The 22,096-nt window shown below is 47.3% G+C and overlaps 1 protein-coding gene across 4 annotated transcripts in view; it reads right to left on the minus strand.

Annotated features, from left to right (window-relative positions):
* ACVR1 (activin A receptor type 1) overlaps positions 1-22,096 on the minus strand; it is a 96,040-nt gene that overhangs the window by 26,513 nt on the left and 47,431 nt on the right. For 3 of the 4 annotated variants that reach the window (XM_007671136.4, XM_029072129.2, XM_001509575.5), the window contains exon 2: positions 18,455-18,528. In XM_007671136.4, coding sequence (XP_007669326.1) covers positions 18,455-18,521 — 67 coding nt within the window. In that variant the 5' untranslated portion in view covers positions 18,522-18,528. Of the gene's footprint in view, positions 1-18,454; positions 18,529-22,003; positions 22,017-22,096 lie in introns of those variants that run through there. The other variant, XM_007671137.4, reaches the window with a different exon arrangement.

Consider the following 22,096-nt stretch of genomic DNA (forward strand, 5'->3'; position numbering starts at 1 on the left):
TACCCAGGGCTTTTCCTTGGACCGAGGTTGGATAATGCGGTCACGTTCTTCTCCCGCTCAGTTTGACACCAGTCATATGCTTTAACGCTACCCTACGGAACAGCTCCTAGAAAATGCGATTTTTCACTTCTCAGGCCCCTGGGGGGTGCCCTGGCACCGGATTCCAAAGCCGAGGAGGGTGAAAGGCTGAGGGGGTGGAAGAGGAGAGAATTTAAATGATCTGGTGGCAGGTGGGAACGAGGGAGGCGAGCGCCTGGATGGGAGGGCAAACAGGGAGAGGTGCCAGGAAGGAACTACGAATAAAGCAGATCCAATCAGAAGCACTAATTAACCGCTCTTGCAAAGATGTTCTCCAAAGCATGGTCTCATTTTTTCCCCTTGACTAGAAGGATCCTTCAGACTTGCTGACACTAGGAGTTCCCAGTGGTGGGGAGGGAGAAAAGAGACAGGTGAGGAAGACAGCGTGGCCTAATGGAAAGAGCATGGCCTGGGAATTGGAGGACCGGGGTTCTACAGCATGGGGCTGTACCACTCCCATGCTATCTGACCTTGGGCAAATCACTTTACTTCTCCTTGCCTCAGTCACTTACCTGTAAAATGGGGATTTAGTATCTACTCTTTCTCCTAGACTGTGAGCCCCATGAGGGACAGGGTCTCTGTCTGACTTGGATTAACTTGCATCTACTCCAGTGCTTAACAGCAGCGGTTGACATAAAGTGAGCACTTAACAAGTACTATTGGAAAAAAAAGCCTGTTCTCCCTCCAAGAATGTGAGCCCCATCTGGAACAGGGACACTGTCTGACCTGATCAACTTAACTGTATCTACTCCTCTACTTAAAACAGTTTTTAATGAACAAGAAGCGCTTAACAAATACAATAATAATAATGATGGATGTTATATTAAGGTCCTTGGCTTGGAGGATGGGGAGGGGTGTCCTGTTCCTCCAAGACGCAGTATGGCGTAGTGGAAAGAGCACGGGCCTGGGAGTCTTAGGGCCTGGGTTCTAATCTCAGCTCTGCCACTTGCCTGCTGTGTGACTTTGGGCAAGTCACTTTACTTTTTGGGACTCAAGTTTCTTCATCTGTAAAATAGGAATGAAACCCTTTCCTCCCAGCCCTTAGATTCAGAGCCTCATATGGGACAGGGATTGTGTTTAATCTGGTTCTCTTGCACCTATCCTGGTGTTTGGCACACAGAAAGCAATTAACAAACATTATTATTGTTGCTATTATTATTAATGATGATGATGATACTCATAATGATAATAGCTCCTCAAATTACAAAGAAGCTCCACCCCAGGCCCATTCTTGCCAGGAAATCCACACGTTACCTCTCAAGAAGGACAAAGGGCTAGCCACCACCCACCACTTCCCAGACCCAGCACTCCACCCAAACAGACACGCAAGTGTGCGGGCACACAAATGCTATTTATAGGTGACGCGCCAGCTCATTTGAAAATCACAAGGGGCTCTTCCAACAACGGCGGACAAGTCTGAAAGCAGAACATCCAAAATAGCCACCGACTGTGCTATGTATGTCACCGGTCTCACCGCTGAGAGTCAAGAGCCCTGAGACAGTTTTAATGAGCAACAGTTTTAATGAGCAGGCAGCCATTGCTTGGTTTGATTGTTTTGTTATTTTCTCCATCCCCTGGAAGGGCGAGCGCCCTTGGCTTCTTCCCACTTGAGAAATGTCTTTCAGCTTCCCCTCTTCCTAGTGGACCCCTGCCCAGCCCACCCAGGGACCTCCCATCCCTTTGCAAACTACAATCGGGGTCCCCCACCACCACAAGAGAGCCTTGTAATGACTTCAGTCTTGCTTGGAAGATCCTAAATGAGCAGCTTATTCTGGGAGGCCGGTGGCCAAAAGGTCCTGGGCTTGGGGAGTAATTCTATATCAACATCAATGGTATTTACTGAGCACTTTGTGCTTAGAAGAATACGATATAACAAAGTCGGTAGATGTTCCTTACCCACAAGAAGCTTACATTAGCAAACATTAAATAAATAAGTTATAATATATAATTTAGAGATATGTATGGAAATTATTTGGGGTTGCGGGTGGGGCAAACATCAAATGCCTAAAGATCACAGATCTTGGCGCACAGACGATACAGAAGGGAAAAGGAGCCAGGGAAAAGCCGAGATTGGGGCACGGTGAGTAAACCGGCACCAGAAGAGCGAAGCGGGCGGGCTTGGCGTTGTAGTAGAAGATCGGTGAGGTAGAGTAGGAAGGAGCGAGCTGACTGAGTGCTTTAAAACCAAGGATAAGGAATTTCTGTTTGATGCAGAGGTAGATGAGGAGCCATCAGGGGTTCTAGGAGTGGGAAGACATGGATTGAACTTTTTTTTTTTTTGAGAAAAATGATCTGGGTAGCACAGTGTACTGCGGACTGGAGTGGGGAGAGACAGGAGGCAGGAGGGTCAAACCTTTTTCTTCCTTTTGGGCCCAGCAAGAAGTCTTAGGAGGTTGTTGGGGAAGGGAGAATAAGTTGGGTGGGTGGATGTGAGATTTTACAACCTGGCCTGGTTCTGTTAGTAAAGAAATGGCCCTGCTTAAAGGTGTCCCCACCTCTGCCAGACAACCTCCTTCCACCACCTCTAAGGACCAATGGAGAGGCAAAGCGAGGGCTGTCACCTTGAACTTCCTTCCTGCCTCCCACCCGCTGCACACACCTCAGAGGCAGGCCCACACCATGGTGGATCTTTCCCATGCCTGGTTCTCAGTAATAATAATAATGTTGGTACTTGTTAAGCGCTTACTATGTGCAGAGCACCGTTCTAAGCGCCGGGGTGGATACAGGGTCATCAGGTTGTCCCACGTACGGTTCACAGTTAACCCCCATTTTACAGATGAGGCAACTGAGGCAAAGAGAAGTGACTTGCCCATAGTCACATAGCTGACAGATGGCAGAGCCGGGATTCGAACCCAGGACCTCTGACTCCCAAATCCGCAGTACCACTCTACAGTCTCTCCTGGGGCAGAGACGCTTTGTTCACAAGACATCATATGCATATGTATGTACGCAAAATGACAAATTATGGATTTTACAAGCCACCAGTGCATATACCCACAGCAAGAGTCCAGACAAGAGAGTGAGTTCAGTGGGCAGTAGTGGACAGATGTGATTTAAACGAATCATTTACAGGGGACAGACAGTAACTCCCTCCGTAAAGTATCTCGACTGTACTCTCTAGTTCGCCTCTGTGCGCATACCTCATACCCACAAAAGGACTCCAGGATTACAAAGCCTTGCATTGTACTCTCCCAAGCACTAAGTACAGTGCCCTGCACATAGTGCTCAATAAATATATCAATTGAAATATGACTGATTGATTGTGACTGGGACGCTGCAAGCCATCCAGCGGCAAGACCGGAGTGGGTTAAGACACTTGTGGCCCAGGTTTGCAGAGGAGGAGAGCCTGATTGCACACAGTCTCCTTCAGTTCCACGGCACTTATAAACATATCTGTAAATTATTTCTTTATATTAATGTGTGCCTGTCCCTCTAGAGTGTAAGTTCCTTGTGGGCAGGGAGTGTGTCTACCAACTCGGTTATACTGTACTCTCCCAAGCATATACTACAGTGCTTTGCATAAAGTATTCACTCAAGAAATGCCACTGATTGAATCATCTCCACGGAGGTTGGGTGCTAAAGAGCCTGGCAAGCCCCACCCCGGGTTTTACTGCTCCCCACGTGTGCAGTTTTGAGGGGACCCGGGGAAAGATAGGAGATGAGAAGCAGCGTGGCTTAGTGGAAAGAGCACAGGCTTGGGAGTCAGAGGTCGTGGGTTCTAATTCCAGCTCTACCACTTGTCAACTGTGTGACTTTGAGCAGATCACTTAGTTTCTCTGTGTCTTAGTTTCCTCATCAGTGAAATGGGGATTAAGACTGTGAGCCCCACATGGGACAACTTGATTACCTTGTATCTACCCCAGCGCTTAGAACTGTGCTTAGCACAAAGTAAGCACTTAAATACCATCCTCATTATTATTATAGACAAGATGGAGTGTCTAGGGCCAAACATCCTGACTGTGGCTCGGGCCTAGTACCAAGCACCAGGATGAACAGGGAGAAAGGGGTGTAATAGCGGAAAGCAGTTTATGAGATTGGAGACTTGGGCCTATGAAATAGGATTACAGGAATGGCAACATGCACTGTGGCCTCATGGAAAGAGTCAGAGGCCTGGTAGTCAGAGGACCTGTTTTCGAATCCAGACACCATCATTTGCCTGCTGTGTGAGCTTGGCCAAGTCATTGCACTTCTCTGTGCCTCAGTTCCCTCAATTGTAATATGAGGATTGAGACTGCAAATCAGAGAAACTGCTGTGTGACCTTGGGCAAAATCACTTCATTTCTTGGGAAGCTCTTTCTTCATCAGTAAAATGGGTGTTAAATGCCAGTTCTCCCTCCTACTCTAAGTCCCAAATGGGTCTGGAACTGTGTCTGAGCAGATTACCCCAATGTTCAGTACAATGTTGGTCACGGAGGTAGATACAAGTTAATCAGGAGAGATAGTCCCTGTCCCATATGGGGCTCGCGGTCTAGAGTATGAATAATACTAATAACTGTTGCAATTATTAAGTGCTTACTACATGCCAGGCACTGAACTAAATTCTGGGGGTGGATACAAGCACATCGGGTAGGACAAAGGCCCTGTTTCACGTGCAGCTCACAGTCTCTAGATGAGATAACTGAGGCACAGAGAAGTTAAGTGACTTGCCCAAGGTCACACAGCAGACAAGTGGCAGAGCTGGGGATTAGAACCCAGGTCCCTCTGATTCCCAGGCCTGTGCTCTTTCCATTAGGCCACGCTGCATGTCGCCATTCCTTTTATCATATTTTATTACCCCAAATCTCCACACTTCATTACCCCAAATCTCCACTCTCCAATGGAGAACTATCTCCACAGGTGACGGAACAGAAGGAAATGGGAGGGTGGGCGGTAGAGGCCACTGCGAATTTAATGGTCGGCACAGTGTCAAAATAGAGTGTAATCTCATCTATCCTTCCAGCCAGCTCATACAATGAGGCCTTCAAAGATCCCAGCAGAGATGAATCTCTCTGCAGGGGCCTGGGCTTCATAAAGCCTGTCACAAGGACACAGGGAGTTCCCAGTATCAGACCTCCCATTCCTCCTGCCAACCAGGCCCCATTGGCGTGGTCCACAGTTCTGCCAACACATACTCCACCCGGTGGAGGGCAGCGGGGGATAGATGGGCAGATGATTTGCCTGCCCTTACTGGACGAGAACCACGCCCTGAGCGTCATGTTGCGCTTCCCAGCAGTTGGCAGGAAGGTACCGGGCATGTAGAGCCTGCGATGCCTTTCAGTCTCATCTTGCAGGGAGTATAATGGGGAAACTAAGATGACGCTGTTGTAAAGGCCCGATAGCTCCTAACTTGTAGAGGCTAGACGTGGGTCCATTAGAATGGCTGGCCCCTCTCCAACAACCTTCACCATTCATTCACTCATTTTTCCGCGGCAGTCGGTGAGCGATGGGGCTCTGAGATGACGTCAGCCCCTCCACGGTCTCGCCAGATCGGGAGTGCCTCTTGGAAGCGCTCCAGCTGTGGAGGTTAGGGAGGGCTGGGGGGTTGGGAGAGAGGCTGGGTTGGGTGCCAAGATGGATACGGGCATTGCATCTGCGCCGGGAGGCCCAGAACAGGCCGCTCCCTAAACCCCACGGCGGACACGGGCTCGGGGTGAAAGGGGGCTCGCTAGCCAGACAGGAGGCCGGAGGGTGCGACGAATCCAACTGCCAAGTTTTCTCTGGGACATCGCTGCCGGAGCATGTTTCGTCGGAGACTCACTCTGAGGGAGAAAGCTGGCTCTATGCGCTTGAAACTATAAAACTTTATTATACGGGATACCAGATTGTACACAAACTAGTGCAAACTTTGGATTGAAGATTCCCAGAGCCTGTAACAGCTTTCTATTTTTTGGAGGGGGGTTTGGAGGAGGGGAATGGAAACACTGCTTATTTTTTGAGCAGAGGGAAGCCATAAAAGACTTTAAATGTCAGCAGAGATCTCATGGCAGCGCTTAGTCACCAAGCCAGCATGTCTGTGCAGACCTAATGCTTCCTGCAAAAGCCTCGGCGGCCTCGCATCTGCTCATCCTCATCGCTGTGGCTGGCAAGTGGGGAGAGGGAGTCGCAACCAGGGAGGGGGAGAAGCAGAGTAAGAGGAATGTAGAAACTGGGATGGCGGGAGCTAAAGGGGGAGATAAACAGAGGGACCAAAGAGAGGAAGGGGAGATGAGAAACAGGTACAAGCAAGAAAGCAGAAGGGTAAAGAGCAAGGGCTGAGAGCATGAGAAAGAGAGACAAATCCTAAAGCCTATAATGCAATTCTCTTTAATGAATATTTAATAGACAGACACCCTCTTCTTTAGCCCTGAGCTAGGAGGAGGGTGAACTTGGGGTCAAAAATACAAGCATCCGGATTCAATCCAGGTCACCTCCATGTGGCCAAGAGGTCCCGGCGACTCCAAGGCTGAGCTGCTCCCGCCTCAATGCCTATAGCAATACCCCACTGTTATGGCGGGAGTGCGAGCACCTTCAGTGGTCAGAACGGGGAGGAGAGACAATCAATGCTGACATCCTTGTCCCTGCTGCCCTTGTGTAGCCGGGAACAGTGTCTTCTCAGACAGACTGAGCCTCGACATGGTGCCACCCCTGGGTATTGGAACACTGTACCTCACCAACGCCTGGTGTTCCAACCCCAGGGTTGGTTATCCCAGGTTTGCAGGAGTAGGGGATCACTAAAAGATGGCATCGTGAAGCTAGACACCAGACATGCCTCCAAAGATTGAAAAAAAGGTTCATACTTTTGTTCCATAAAGGTGCCAAAGTGCCGGGGATTGGTAACAAGCTTAGTAAAAGAGGAGACGAGGGACTAGTTCTTTTTTCTTGTATTTCAGAGCTGGCACAGAGCTAGGTTAGGCTAGTGGCAAAAAAGCTCAGGTGTGTTGGGATGGCTTCCTCACTGGCTCCCGATGTCACACGACTCTGGTGCTGACACAGAACGACCAGGGTGGTTAAAGTCAGTGGCCAGCATAGTAGCATCTGATATATTTCCTTAATGTTCTCTTAGTGCAACCCACTGTACTATAGTATTTATTGAGTGCTTACTGTTTGTACAGCACTGTGAGAGAACAACAAATGACACAATCCCTGCCCACAAGGCTCTTACTCTTTGACAAGGGAGGCAAACAGAAAAGTATTGACATCTCACTCATCTGCTAATACTAGAAAGGCCCGAAAAGTACCTCCAATGCAGGCTGGTGGCAAAGATGAGGTTTTCTCCAGAAAAAGATTCCAAAAATATTCTTGCCCCCGGCCCCATGTCCCATTTCTTTGTGGGTCCTGAGGGGTAACTTCATATTGTATCAGCAAACTGTCCTAGAAAGGTTGTACCACTCAGCTCCTTCCCTGATATCCGCACAATCCCTGGCCACCCAAGCCTGGTTCCTGCAAATCAAAGGCTAGATTTGGGCAAGAGTCACGGGTGTTCTCCCCAGGCGGCCGCCCCCACTCTGGGTCTGTGGCAGGCCCATGGGGGATAAGACAGACAAAGAAATAAAGACAGAGAGAGAGAGACCCAGAAGCAGAGACACAGAGATAGAAACAGGCATAAAGACAGAGGCACAGACACATGAAGATACCACAGCTGTTTCTTCATTTGGCTACTAAGGAAGAATACGGAATCTGCTCTCTCTCTGCCCAGAATCCACAACAGACCTGAATTCCCTGCTTACATCTGTTCACTCGACCAGACCCAGACAGGTAACATGGCTTAGGAGATAGGGAAGAGGGCGGGGAGTCAGGAGACCTGCCTCCTAATCCCAGCTCCCCTATCTGCCTGATGTATGATCTTAAGTCACTTAACTTTTGTGTGCCTCAGTTTCCTCATCTGTACAATGAGGATTCAACACCTGTCCTCCCTTTCCCTTAGACTACAAGCCATCTGTGGGAGTGAGACTGTGATGGATCGAATTGCGTTTTGACCTACCCCAGCGCTTAGTACAGTACTAGGCACAGAATAAGCATTTAGCAGCAGCAGCAGCAGCAACATACCACACAAGGTCTTGTGGAAACCCCAATCGGAATGCAAAATCCCTGGCCCCCAGGCCATCTTGGTACTGGGCGGCTGTGGGCTGGGCACGCCACACAACCAGGACTGGCACGAACAGGCGTGCCCCAAATCAGCCGACGCAGCAGAAACCAGAGCCCCCTCCCAGAGAGACAGGAGCGCTCCCCCAGATTTCCTGTGGCTTGTGTTGCTGCCAGCTCCTGCCAGCCTAAAGATAAGCCCAGGCTCTATATGGGGTAACATTTAAATAGAAGCTTTACTACCACGGGTCATTTTCAGAAGCACTTCCTTCCAAAGTCTGCCTCCATCCACACGGACGTGCCAGACATGCCAAGCCGGAGAGTCTGCTGCGGAGATGAAAGCAGGAGGGAACGGCACTGAGGGCCCACAGGGAAAGGGGTCCAGGAAGACAGCGCCGGACTGGACTGATGCTGGGAACAATGGTGACAGACGCCTCGTGGAAGAGCAGAGAAAAATGCCAGCAGAGCTGCCCTGCCTCTGAGAGCAGGCTTTAAAATACTTTAAAAATAAAAATAAGTGGTGCATTCCTCCCCACCACTTGGAGGATAACTGTGGCTTGGATCCAGGAATTTCTCAGCGAAGCCTTTCAACCCAAGAGAAAACCTAACCCCCATATAGCTTATCTCACCATCGCCTGGCTGTGCAAACAGAAATTGTAGGGAGTCCTCAGCCACATACTGTTACATATACGGTCACTGGAGTCATCGGCTAACTGCAGGAGGGCCGGACAGAGGTCCAGACTGGGGCCCCTCTATCCCCAGAGGCTGGGTCTCCAGATCTGGGCCTTCGCAAACGGCATCCCAAACGCTATCAATTTATGGTCCTTACCGAGTGCTCACTATATCTGTACGGTAAACTCATTATGGGCAGAGAATGCTAATTCTAATTGTACTGCACTCTTCCAAGCGTTTAGTACAAGGCTCTTCACATAGTAAGCACTCAATATATGCGATTGTTACGTGCAGAGCACTGACCTCAGAACTTTCATTATGGGAACATTCACCACCCACTCAAAGGGGATTCAAAACTGGACCCGAAGTTGGGGGCTGCAGGGAGTAATCTTGGCTTACCTGAAACCCAGTTGGGGGAGTCAGGTGGGCTCCGTAATGTGGGAGGGCACAGGGTGGGCAACAAGCCCAGTGCTACTGAGACAGAGGTCTCGGATCCGGGTCTGAAAGTGCATGAGTCCTTTATATTTCTGGCTCTGGCAAGTAGTGGTACCTGTAAAGCACCCAGCGGCTCCCAAGAAAAGTCTCTCAAGAGAGTAATGGGCTGGTCTCTGGGAAGGCCAACCTACATCTGATTCTCTGAAACACTGACTATCCAAACATCCATGAAACAAGCCATAGATTAGCCTACCTCTGGTTTAAGTCATCTTGCCTGTCTTAGCAACTCTGAGGAAAGCCGGGGCCATTTTGACACCATTCTCCCAAACTCCTCCATCAACTCAACTAGCTTCAGACCTCACCGGCTCGGCTAATCCCCTCTCTCTTCAGGAGGGAATCAGGCCCAGGGAGGTGGAAATGACCCACCTGAAGTTAAAATCAGCAGTAGAGGCCTGAGGGTCCTTTCTTCACTCCTGAGCAGTGGAGGGACATTTTGTTTCACCCCAATGCTTCCACCCAACCTTAAAATGGCAGCAGATCCCTTCCCATTGTGTGAAGAGATGCAGATGGGTGGTGCAGACACTTTCAACGTTTTGAGTTTTTCTTCTTCCTTTCGGCGGATGAGAGCCTCGTTTGCAAGCTCTGCCCCAGTGAGGTTGCTATGGAAATAATTACTCTTTCTTATTAAATAAGGGGGTAATTAGTTTAGAAAAATCTCTTGAAATTTGTCAGCACTAAGGCATGGCTCTTTCAGTCTACATTCCAACTTTGTTTATTTTTCTTCTTGGTTTTCTGCAAACACACACCCAACCATACCCTTATATGTGGTGTTGGCTTCCCTCTGCTGCTTGCCCCACAGACAGACAGATACACACATTCACACACACACGCACACACTCTATTCGAGACCCTTTCCAAAATGTCCCTTTGAGAAGCTTGCACCTGACAGATGACTGAGAGGTCTAATTTTACTAGAAGAATAGAAATGAGAAATGTAAAAGGGCACAGAAATATCACATTTCCGCCCTTTCTCCAGTACGGATTAAGAATGAATAGCGGTAGTCGCACGCCCCTCTCTAAAGCCGTAACACTTTCTTCCCGGCGTCCCTTATCGAAAATGTGCCCGGGCCAAATTCACAGTCACCGATTCTTTCCATCAGGATGAACGAGAGCCTTTTCATTCAAAGCCAACCTAGCAGCTGGCTCCTTCCTACCTATCCACTTTCGGCTCCTGTTACATCCCGCTTTGTGCTTTTCCGTTCCAAGCAAATCTCCCAACTGTCCCCCACTCTAGTCTCCTGCCTCTGATCCACTGATCTAACACCCTCCCTCCCACAACTATGCCAAGCCAAATTCCCCCCATGCCAGACCCGTTTTACTCATTTCACAGTTCTGTAGAAAGACACCTCCTCCAGAAGGCGTGCCTTGATTAGTCCCCTCTCCGCTCCTACCATGCACCTCCTCAGCACTTAGGGATTTTCATCAATCAATAAATCCATGGTGTCTACTCCATGCCCGAGTGTGCTTAGTACAGTGCTTGAGGGGAATACTATTATCTGCTTCCTATTCTTAATCAATGATATTTAATGAGCACTAATTGTGTGCAGGCACCATACTAAGCACTTGGGAGAGTACAACACAGCAGAGTTGGTTGACTTTTTCCCTGCCCACAACGATCTTACGGTCTAGAGTGTGTAAATGCTGTTTAAGAAATGCTCTCCTCTTTGTACACTCCTGGATAGCAGGGGAGGCTTGGGGCTTTGAAGGGAGCAGGAACTGCTGTAGAAAGAGGAACGCTGACAAGGACAAAGACTATACATGGAGAGGTAGCATGGTCTAATGGGTAGAGCACAGGCCTGGGAGTGAGAAGGACCTGGGTTCTAATCCCCGCTTCACCATGCTTAAAGAAGCAGCTTGGCTTAGAGGAAAGAGCATGGGCTTGGGAGGCAGAGGTCGTGGGTTCTAATCCCGGATCCGCCACTTATCAGATGTATGCCTTTGGGCAAGTCACTTACCTTCTCTGTGCCTCAATTACCTCATCTGTAAAATGAGCCCCATGTGGGACAATCTGATTACCTTTATCTACCCTAAAAATTAGGACAGGGCTTGGCACATATTAAGTGCTTAACAAATACCATTATTATCATTATTAAGCTAACCAGATTGGACACAGTCCATGTCCCAAGAGGGGCTCACATTCTTAATCCCCTTTCTACAGATGAGGTAACTGAGGCACAAAGAAGTGAGGAGAAAAGTGCCCTAGTCAGAATTAGAACCCGGGTCCTCTGACTCCCAGGCCCTGGCTCTTTTCACTAGACCAGGCTGCTTAACATATTACTACTCGGACATTAATATAATTCCAAATCATCTCTGTTGACCCACAGTGGTCCATGGAAATCATAAAGCAGGAAGGTTGCTCAAAAACCTGGGGCAGGACCCCAGATGCACCCGAAATCAAGCAAGACAAGAAGACAAGCTGCCCATATGGGCCTTTCCCGGGTAGATCGCACAAAAAGCACAGAGGAGAATGAAAAAAATCAATCCAGTCAGTGTGTGCCGCACTGAAATATGGCTTCAATAAAAGGTTCCATTTAGAATCTTCTCCCCTAAATCAAATGAAGGATATAAAGTGGCTTCAACAGCTCAGCACCACTCCTATGACAGACAGGTCATAGCAGTAAAAATCTCTGCCCTCACCTACATTTTGATTTTTCTATGTATGCTCAATCATACTCCTTTATCTTAATGCACTGCTAGATGGATCACGAGTCCCTCTTTCCCCGTGCCAGATCCCTAATGCATTGCTAGAGGCACTAAAATTCATCATCATTATTAAAAAAATTCATTAAGCACTTCTCCCCGCATGGCAGTGGGCTAGGGGCTGCGCTGAGCGTACCCAACAGCCTCAGCCCTGACCCCTGAGAGCTTCTAAAGAGGCACCACTGACAGTCTAATGAAGGAAATGCAGACAACTGGACAAACACTGAACTGTGACATATATTAATATAATTCATTAACCACTAATTAATCACGTGCCCGCAGCACGCATCCTGTATGAGCAAAAGTGCTTCTTGCAGGGTCAAGAGGCAAAGGTATGAACTGTTCAAATGGATGGCAAGGCCTCCTCCAGAAGTGCCATCATAATGAGAATATCCAGGAAGGAATTTCAGCAAGGATTTTTGGTGGGGGAAGAGGTAGAATAGTAGAGCTGGAACAAGAGGAGAACTAGAGAGGGGAAGGAGTGGAGCAAAAAAGTGGGATAGAACCCATCACAAGAAACCGACATTCTGTGTTCTGCGCCTAATCCATAACAAAAATTCAATGGCGCACTGAAAACGGATCTAAGGAAAGCCCTCCTCCACCTCTCTACTAGAGCAGAGCTTAGTCACAGCAGATCAAAATCGGTCTGCAGCTGCCGGGATGCTATGGCCGAGACCACTATCAAAGGCGCAAGTGAAAACACAACAGAGGCTCCGCCACTTGTCTGCTGTGTGACCCTGGGCAAGTCACTTAATTTCTCTGTGTCTCAGTTCCCTCACCTGTAAAATGGGGATTAAGATCGATAGCCCTGTGTGGGACAGAAACTGTGTCCACCCCAATTACCTTGTATCTACCCCAGTGCTTAGCATATAGTAAGCTCTTAATACCATTATTATTTATAGCTATTTTAAAATTATTATATATTATTCATAATTATATTAAAAGCTGGGTCCATCTGGGACACTCCACAAGACGCTATGGGGTGGTGTCGTGTAGTTTGTTTCCTAAGAATGCCGCCTCACCCAGAATGTCATGCCAGGAGCAGAGCTAGGCCTAGGGCCCCCCGATTCTCTCCACTCTGGTCTACCTGTCCTTTCCCTCCTGTATGAGAAGGGGTGCGGCACCAATGGGATTTCATCAACAAAGTGCCTTAACCAGCCCTGGGCTGACAAGAACGCCCTCTCCCCACTTCCCCCAACCCCTGGCCACCCCAGAGCACAAACTCTAGGGAGACCCTTGGTGGGACTGCTTGGATGCAAGGGGAGGAGGATGGGGAGAATGTCAGATAAAACCCCGAGATCTCGGATGACGGGCAACGAGGAGGTGCTTAATCAAGGCTGGAAACTCCAAATGGTTGTAAAAAGAAATTCCTCTCCCTGGAAAACGCAAACACATTTTTTCCTTTGTTTTTGTGCAAATGGTTTGTCTTTTTCCCCTAGACCAGGCCCAGTCTGGGTTCTGTAGTCCCCTGGGGTAGTGAAGTGCTCTCACTGCTTGTCTGGGCGCTTAACAAATATTTGCCATAAATTAATAAATAACCCCGCTGAAGGTCCTCACAGAAAACTCTACCCAGTCTCTTCCAGCTGAGGCCAGGAGAGCGGGTTTACTGCCTTGGTTTCCAAAGGTCCTACTCCCTGAGAAGGGCTGCCCGCATCCCAGCATGCTCAGTTATGCCACCACGCATGTTCCCGTGCTGTGTTTTGGCTGGAACACCATCAAGGAAATGGGCACTGAACTCCTGACAGGCCAAGCCTGCCAGAGCTCGTCAGCCGCGTTATCGGAAGAGAATGCTTCATGTGTGTGGCGTTGGGGCGGATTCCTGTCTGCATTTGCAGTAATTTGCTCAGATCTGCCTCTTTAAAGTCCTGTACAGTATTCTGATAATAACAGTCTTAAAAAAATTACTATTATGGTATTTGTTTAGCACTACTACGTGTCAAGCACTGTTGTAAGCACTAGGATAGATACTAATCACATCAGACACATTCCCCATCCCACATGGGACTCTCAGTCTAAGTAGGAGGGAGAATAGGTATTGAAACCCTATTTTACAGATGAGAAAATGGAGGCTCAGAGAAATTAAGTGACTTGCCCAAGATGGCACGGCAGGCAAGTGGCAGAGCCGGGATTAGAAACCACGTCCTGTGAATCACAAGCCCATAATAATAACTGTGGAATTTATTAAGTGCTTTCTATGTGCCAGGCACTGTACTAAGCACCAGGACAGAAACGAGCAAATTGGGTGGGATACAGTCCCAGTCCCACGTGGGGTTCACAGCCCTTGCTCTTTCCACTAGGCCACATTGCTTCTCATTCTGACAGCTATCGTTTATAGACGACTCCTTTTACAGGAAGACTTATTCGGCTCTCCCTTCAGAAATTCATCCCAGGTGTCACACTGATACAACTAAAGGGAGCCCAGGCAAGTATCCTCTAAGAAAAACAGATCGAGTCTGAAGGAACCTTTGTTGTGCCACGTTGACAATTACACACCCTGTCCTTTTCAATTATTAGCATCAAAAAAAAATGATATATATGGGGGCCGAGACCAAAAATGTCTTACAAGTCAGCATTTCTGGTCTCCTCAGACACACATTTCAGATCTTGACTGCACCAAAGAAATGCTCAGAACCATTAACTGACACCTCCGTCAACAAGGAGCCAGAGAAAATTAAAAAAACCTGTTAACCCAGTTGATAATAGATCTGCTGAGAAAAAAAAATATTTTGCTCTGAATAAAGAAAGAGTGGATTGGAAAGGAACACTTCTCTCACTATTCAAGGAACCTTCTGAGCCTCCTGAGGAGATGGAAGTCTATGATGGGATAAGTCAAAGAAAGGTCCATATTCTTCTCTGTGCAGGAAGAAGGCATGCCTTGATCAACCATAATGGGGCTTGGAAGCACAAGACTGATAGGGTTTGGAAAGGGTTTGGAAAGAGTCAACTCATGAAAGCTATTTCTGTGTATAATGATCCGATGTGTTTAAGTGGGAAAAACCAATGCAGGAGCTTTTGAAGAATTCACCCATTCTATAAGAACATCCCAGCTTTGCCATGGCTTCATGAGCAGTGAATGACTTGGGCGAAAGAGGGCAGAGAGAAGGCAGAAGGCCTCTAGAGTTGAAGGCTAAGCCACCCTCTGTAAGCTCCAGGAAAGCACAGCCTGTGTGGAGCTTTAGGTGCTGTTTGGAAAGTGAACTGCCCATACCCCAGGAGTAGAACAAAGTATCGAAAATGTGGGGACACGGACCACCCAGGTGCATCACTTGAGCCAGTATGCCTTGGGGAACCTGGGCTCTAAACCCAGCTCCACCATTTTCCTGCTGTGTGACCTTGGGAAAGTCATCTAACTTCTTTAGGATTCAGTTTCCTCATCCATAAAATGGGGATTCAATATCTGTTTTCCCTCCTACTTAAGACTGTGAGCCCCGTGTGGGACAAGAACTGTGTCTGACATGATTATCTTCAATCTACCCCAGTGTTAGTACAATGTGAGCCATTCTAGTGGCTTGGCCATCGCCCCACTCAAGATCTGTGAAGAAATCCAAACCCCTGCTTTTCTGAAGCTTAAATTCTAGCAAGCCTTTCATGAGCAGGGAATGGGTCTCCTAATTCTGCAGTATTGTACTATGTACAGTTTTCTGCACATAGTAAGCACTCAATAAATGCCATTGCTTGACTGGCATCTAGAAGGTGCCTAATAAATACCAAATTTATTATTAGGGAATTGGAATTTTATCCAGGTCCCAACCCCCCCAACACTCCCCACCACGTCCTCCCAGTTTGGGAGGGGTATCCCATGCAAATCAGATGCTGGCAGCAGGGATGGCTGTACAGAAATCCCAAATTTTCAACTAGAAAGTACAAGTGAAAAAAATATGATTTGGCCATGCTGTGACTGGTTAAAAAAGCATACTGCTTTGTACAAATTTATTATGCTCAGCTGTGGGTGCCACCCACACCCTAAAATGTATCAAGAACTCGAAAGCACAAGCCTCCTAGAGGGAAGCAAAAGCCACTAGCACTATAATCCATTCCTCCACACAATTTCCGGTCCTAAAGTCTCTCCGGCAGCTCATCTGCTGTTTCTGACAGGAGGCGACTTCACGAAACTCGTAGCGGGAACCTTTAGGAAGCTGTTAGTCTGAGATGGCCTCGCCCCCTCCCAGTGCCCTTGCTTCTTAAGCAGGGCACAGGACACAAGAGAGTGTATGTGTATCACTGTGTCTCTGTGTACACATGCGTGTGCTGGCAGTGCGGGGCAGGAGACGCACACTGCAAAACCAGCAAGGTATGGAAAACAGCAGCACATCAGTTAGCAGAGGGTCTCTGGAAGAGCAAGCCGGGTGGCAGAAATGGATGTACCAGGCTGAATGGCTTGGCATGCCAACCTGCGGGCAGCCGGTGCCCCCTCTTCCCACTGCACAGACCGACAGAGAGCCAGAGACTGCCCTCTGAGGGTGCGCTGCTGCCCGGTGGACAACTAGCCGTTACCGGTACTGAAGTTAATTCAGAAAATCAAGCTCTGAGAAAAGATAAATTACTCCTCTACGAGCTTTTAGTGTTTAGGTCAAGGAAGACTCAGATTAAATCAAGGAGGGACGTTCTGAATCAGACTCGCCATGAGACCCAATTTCCTTCATTTGAGTGTACGAAACGGCTCTGGCTAGTGTATTCTGGAAGAGACGGGGGCTTCCGACTACTCAAACTGGAAACCCATAGATTCAGCTGAACACAGCCATCTGGTCTCCTGACTACGGCCATCTGGTTGGGCTTGAAGAAAGGATTCCATAAAGCAAATAGGTAGTTTAATGTAACTGAAGATTTTCCACATGCCTTCCCAGCAGCATACCATAATTAATAATCTAATTCAGCTATTTTGCAATTTCAACTCCTATTAAACAGAGTAGCCTACAGCAGGGGGCTAACCCAGCAGCAAGCCTATTGCAGTTTTCTTACCACTGGCACTTTCAGTCATTTCTCCAATACTGTAAAGCACCTCAATTCCCCTTTCCCTTTCTACCCAATGATGCATATATATTGAGTGGAAGGGACTCAAACTCTCGGAGTTGCTCGTTCTTTTTATCCAAAGAGAAATGCCACGTCCCTGATCAGTCTGCTAACTAAAAAGTCAACCAGAGGGTAGATTGCTCTGGAAAGGCTGAGTGCAGTCCTAGCAGTAGTAAGTAGTAGTAATACACTACAAAAGAATAAGTCCGTGATAGAGAGCAAGCTCCCTGAAGGCATGGAATGTGGCTCATGCTCTGTCTTTTTCCCCCAAGCACTTAGTTACCCAGTGGGTGCTCAAAACCATTTCAATCCTAGACCCAGACCATGGCCTCCAATGCCATCTTAGAGAATTCTCCTTCCTAGTAAAAACCAAGCTGACCCTATAGTTTTGAGCATCCAGAGTTCTCCAACTCTCCAAATATTAAAGTTGATTCAGATAAAATTACAGCAATTTCTGCTGATGTGACCATTTTACCTGTTAGCTGCCCTAAATATACAGATGGGCTATGCTTCAGACTGGCTCTGGTTTTAAAACAAATATAAGTGTAGCCCAGGGGTAACAAATGACACACTTCAGATAAAGGAAATCAGAATTATGCTGACAGGAATCTCAGACACCAATCCAGTAGAAAAACTGACTACTGTGTGGGCCAGATCGAAAACTGGGTGGATCATCTCCCCAGCATCCTATTAAATTGGGTAAATGGAGCACTCTGAGAACCTATCTGCCTCGTAACATAAACTATACTAATAACTAGGCATCCATCTATCTGGCACCTTCACAATTATTTGGGTGGGATTGGTGATATTTTTTAGAACACCCCTTACCTTCAACCTCATTCCTTCCCTCAGCTCAGACAACTGTTTCCTACAGATATCCTGGCTGTCACCAATTTCAACATGGGGGACAACTGTCTGATTTCTACAAGTGGAAAAAGCATGGGAGACCGTAGGAATCAGGACTACAGATTTGAGTCCCAGCTATGTCACTGGCCTGCTGTGAGACTTCCGGCAAGTCACTTAAGCCCTCTGTTTCCAAATGTGTAAAATAGGGGGACAGACCCCTCATTGAATCCTTTAAAAAAAAAAATGGTACCAGACAGGCACTGTACTAGGTGAAGGATAAACAGGTTGGACACAGTCCCTGTCCCACATCGGGCTCACAGTCTTAATCCCAATTTTAAAGATGAGGTCCCTGAGGCACAAAGAAGTAAAGTGATTTGCCCACGTCACACAGCAGACAAGTGGCAGAGCCAGGATTAGAACCCAGGTCCTTCTGACTCCCACGCCCAGGCTCTATCGTCTAGGCCACGCTGCTTCTCAATACCTCATCAAGTCTGATTATTTCGTATTTACCATGGCTTTTAGTGTGGTGCTTTGGTACAGAGAAATCATTTCATATCATAATTGTTACCAAGTGCAAAAAAAAATAATTTTAAATCTCCTTGAAACAACTTACCTTCCACACTTGGGGAGGGGAAAGCTATCATCATCAGTACAGGAAGAATCATAACTCCATCTAACATTGTATAGCTGTAAAGAAGAAAAATAGAAATATTAGAACCTCAAATTGAGGATGTAAGATCAAGAGAAAGCTTCTCAGGGAAGCTTGAGAGATATTATTAGAGCCAACTCTCTGAGTGAGGAAGAAGAGGACCACTAGGCCTTTTGGGATAGGGTGGTATGTTTTATTCAAGGATAGGAGAAAGTGTGGAAGCAGCTTCAAACACTCTGGAATCCAAGCTCCTTTTGAAAATTAAACTTTTCAAATGCTAAATGTTGGTTGAACTGCAATGACTCAGCATTGAACAGAGCAAGACATGCCTGCATGTATCATAAATGGGCTCGGCCTGCACCCTCAACAGTAATGTTATAGGTAGCAGCCAGGGGAAAAGGTTACTTGTCTAGATTTGAATGTGGAATTTTGGTGATGCTGTAGTTCCCGAAACAAAGGAGTAAAGGGCAGTTGTACGTTTGTTTACTTTCTTTCTCCCCCCGCCCCCCCCCGCCCCCCCCCCGACCTTCTCTCCACACTTTGGTGCCCTGATACCACAGTATGTGTTAGATTCTTTCCTGATCACCACACTATTTTCCAACCAGTGTGTACCATGATAAAGTGACAATAGCTTTCCAATCACTGAGGTGAGCAATAAGCCACACACCAGGGCAAGAGTAAGGATGAGAGGGAGAATGTGTAAGTAAAATTTACTTCAACTCTTGCACATTTACTCTGAAGAAAGCAGCTAGTGAATTTCTGAATTCAATTCATGCCAATAAATATGAATTAAGTTAGACATGGAATAGAAAAAGTAGAAAGCAACATCTCAGGCCCCTTGTAAGATGATGAACTTCTCTCACTTCTTCTTTCTACCTTGACTCCCACCTGCACCAAAGATCCCAGCAGGATGAATGGAAAGAAAAGCAATCTTAAGGCCTTCTGAGTGAGGACAAAGCAAGTTGTGTGAACATGCCCAAAGGAATGTAGACTCATTGTTTATCCTGCAGCTCAGAACAATACAAAAATAACATTAAAATTCAAAGGCTTAAGATAAGGTTAAGTAGACAGTTATCCTAACTTCTAACTCAATGTCTTTGAATGCTCTTAATCAAGTGATCATGTTCAATCACTTCCTTAAAGAGTGTGACAACTTTCTACCTCAAAGATTCTAGGGTTTGCAGACTACAGCCTTCATGAGAAACAAAGGAAAAGCAATGTATATTTCAACTAAGCTTCCATTGCCAAGAACATATATCTGTTCAAACCTCAAACTGAGCAAGAACGGATGCTTAAGCAAACAGAGCAGAACTCCCGTAACTTCCGGGGTTTCTGCTCAGCCTCGACTGAAGACCAGAGTTCTATTTAGTAGGGGTAACCCATTTTCAAGATTGGAGCAACTGAATCCTGGATGCCCAGGAATAATAATAATAAATAATTACAGTATGTGTTAAGTGCTTACTATGTGCTAAGCACTGTTCTAAGCACTGGAGTAGATACAAGGTTATCAGGTTTTCCCATGTGGGGCTCACAGTCTTAATCCCCATTTTACAGATGAGGTAATTGAGGCATAGAAAAGTTATGTGGCTTGTCCAAGCTCACACAGCAAACAAGTAGTGGTGCCGGAATTAGAACCCAAGTCCTCTGACTCCCAAGCCCGTGCTCTTTCCACTAAGCCACGCTGCTTATTTACAAATGTACTGCAAATTAAAAAAAAATACCAAGTCTCAGAAGACCATTCAAAGATACTCTTAACAATCATTCACCATTTTGGGATCAACTGAACACCCCTCAAAACCCCATCCCCTTTTTGCACCTGGTTACAGCTCACAAAGCTGGGGCCATTTTCTGTTTTCTGGGTTGGGTCAGTGCACTGGCTGCTTAGGAAGATAATTGGCCCCCTTAACTAAAGCGAACCTGAGGAACACCCCCCAACTCCCACCCCCGGAGAGAGTTTATGCTCTGACCTTGCCTGGTATCTCTATCAGACAGGGAGGATTTCATTCTGGACATCTAGAGGAATTGCCCTCTGGACCCCCGACTCTATGCGACTCACCTCTTTCCAGGGCAGGGAAAACAAGGGGGATTCTGGCTCTGCGACCAGAGATAAGAGGTGTTTCCAACCTCCTTTTCACCAAAAATCGATGAGGGGGAGGGAGAAAAGGCCCTTTGTTTCAGTTGAATCAAGCCATTTGTCCACCCAACCCAGTAACAGTATGGTGGTAGCCCTCCTTGACATTCACCCTAATGGTTGCAGAACACTGGGTATCCAGCGCGTCCTAAATTTTACCTCTCGTACCCCATCAGAGCCCAGAATTCTCATGAATCTCCTAAACCGTCCAGGGGCCCTCATTTCATAATAATAATGTGGGTATTTGTTAAGCGCTTACTATGTGCCAAGCACTGTTCTAAGCGCTGGGATAGACACAGGGGAATCAGGTTGTCCCACATGGGGCTCACAGTCTTAATCCCCATTTTACAGATGAGGTAACTGAGGCACCGAGAAGTTAAGTGACTTGCCCAAAGTCACACAGCTGACATGTGGCCGAGCAGGGATTCGAACCCATGACCTCTGACTCCAAAGCCCGTGCTCTTTCCACTGAGCCACGCTGCTTTCATGTGGGGTAGCAGAGCTACTCAGGATCCTGGACCCTGCTCTCCATGTCCTGGCCCTGATTGCTCGAGTCCAGCCAGCAAGAGGGGTAGCCGCCAACTTCCGGTGCGCCACTCTGGACCCTCGTGACTCCACTCTCTCTCTCCCTGTCACAGCTGGTGGAAATCTGGGGACCCGTGAACACGACCACCCTTGGGTCAATACATTTGCAAATGCCAAGTTCCCACAGATTCTTAGCAGTAGTTGGGATCAGAGTAGCAGTCAAGGCATTTATTGAGCACCCTCTGGGTGCAATGCACCGTACCAAGCGCTTGAATTCTACACCTGAATGTGTCGTGAAAGTCGTTGGATTTCCAGATCTTTCTCACAAAAAGTACTTTTGCCTACCTTTGCAATCAGAAAGATCTCACTATGCACTTCTTATATTTGTCCTTTTCTGGAATTGTGGGGAATCAATACACGGGGAATCAGCCCCTGCATAAAGATATTTATTGAGCACTGTGTATAGAATCTTGCATTAACTGCTTGGGAAAGGACAATACAACAAAGTTGGTGGATCCCTGCCCAAGACATGCTCCCTGACTAAAAGCAGCAGCATGGCCTTAGGGAAAGAGCCCAGGCCTTGAGTCAGAGGATCCGGGCTCTAATCCTAGCTTTACCACTTGCCTGCTGTATGATCTTGGGCAGTCACTTAACTGCTCTGTGCCTCAGCCTCCCCAACTGTAAAATAGGAGTTCAATGCCTATTCTTCCTCCTACTTAGACTGTGAGTCCCATGTGGGGTAGCGACTGGGTCTGACTTGATTAACTTGTCTCTACCCCAGTGTTTTGAACCGTGCTTGACGCAAAGTAAGTGCTTAACAATAATAACAATGATCATCAATCTTATGGAGTGATTACTATGTGCAGAGCACTGTGCTAAGTGCTTTGGAAAGTACGTTCCCAGGCCAGAACAAACTTACAATCTATACGGGAAGGCAGACATTAATATAA

The sequence above is a fragment of the Ornithorhynchus anatinus genome, chromosome 9, assembly GCF_004115215.2.
Source record: "Ornithorhynchus anatinus isolate Pmale09 chromosome 9, mOrnAna1.pri.v4, whole genome shotgun sequence".
Lineage (NCBI taxonomy): Eukaryota > Metazoa > Chordata > Mammalia > Monotremata > Ornithorhynchidae > Ornithorhynchus > Ornithorhynchus anatinus.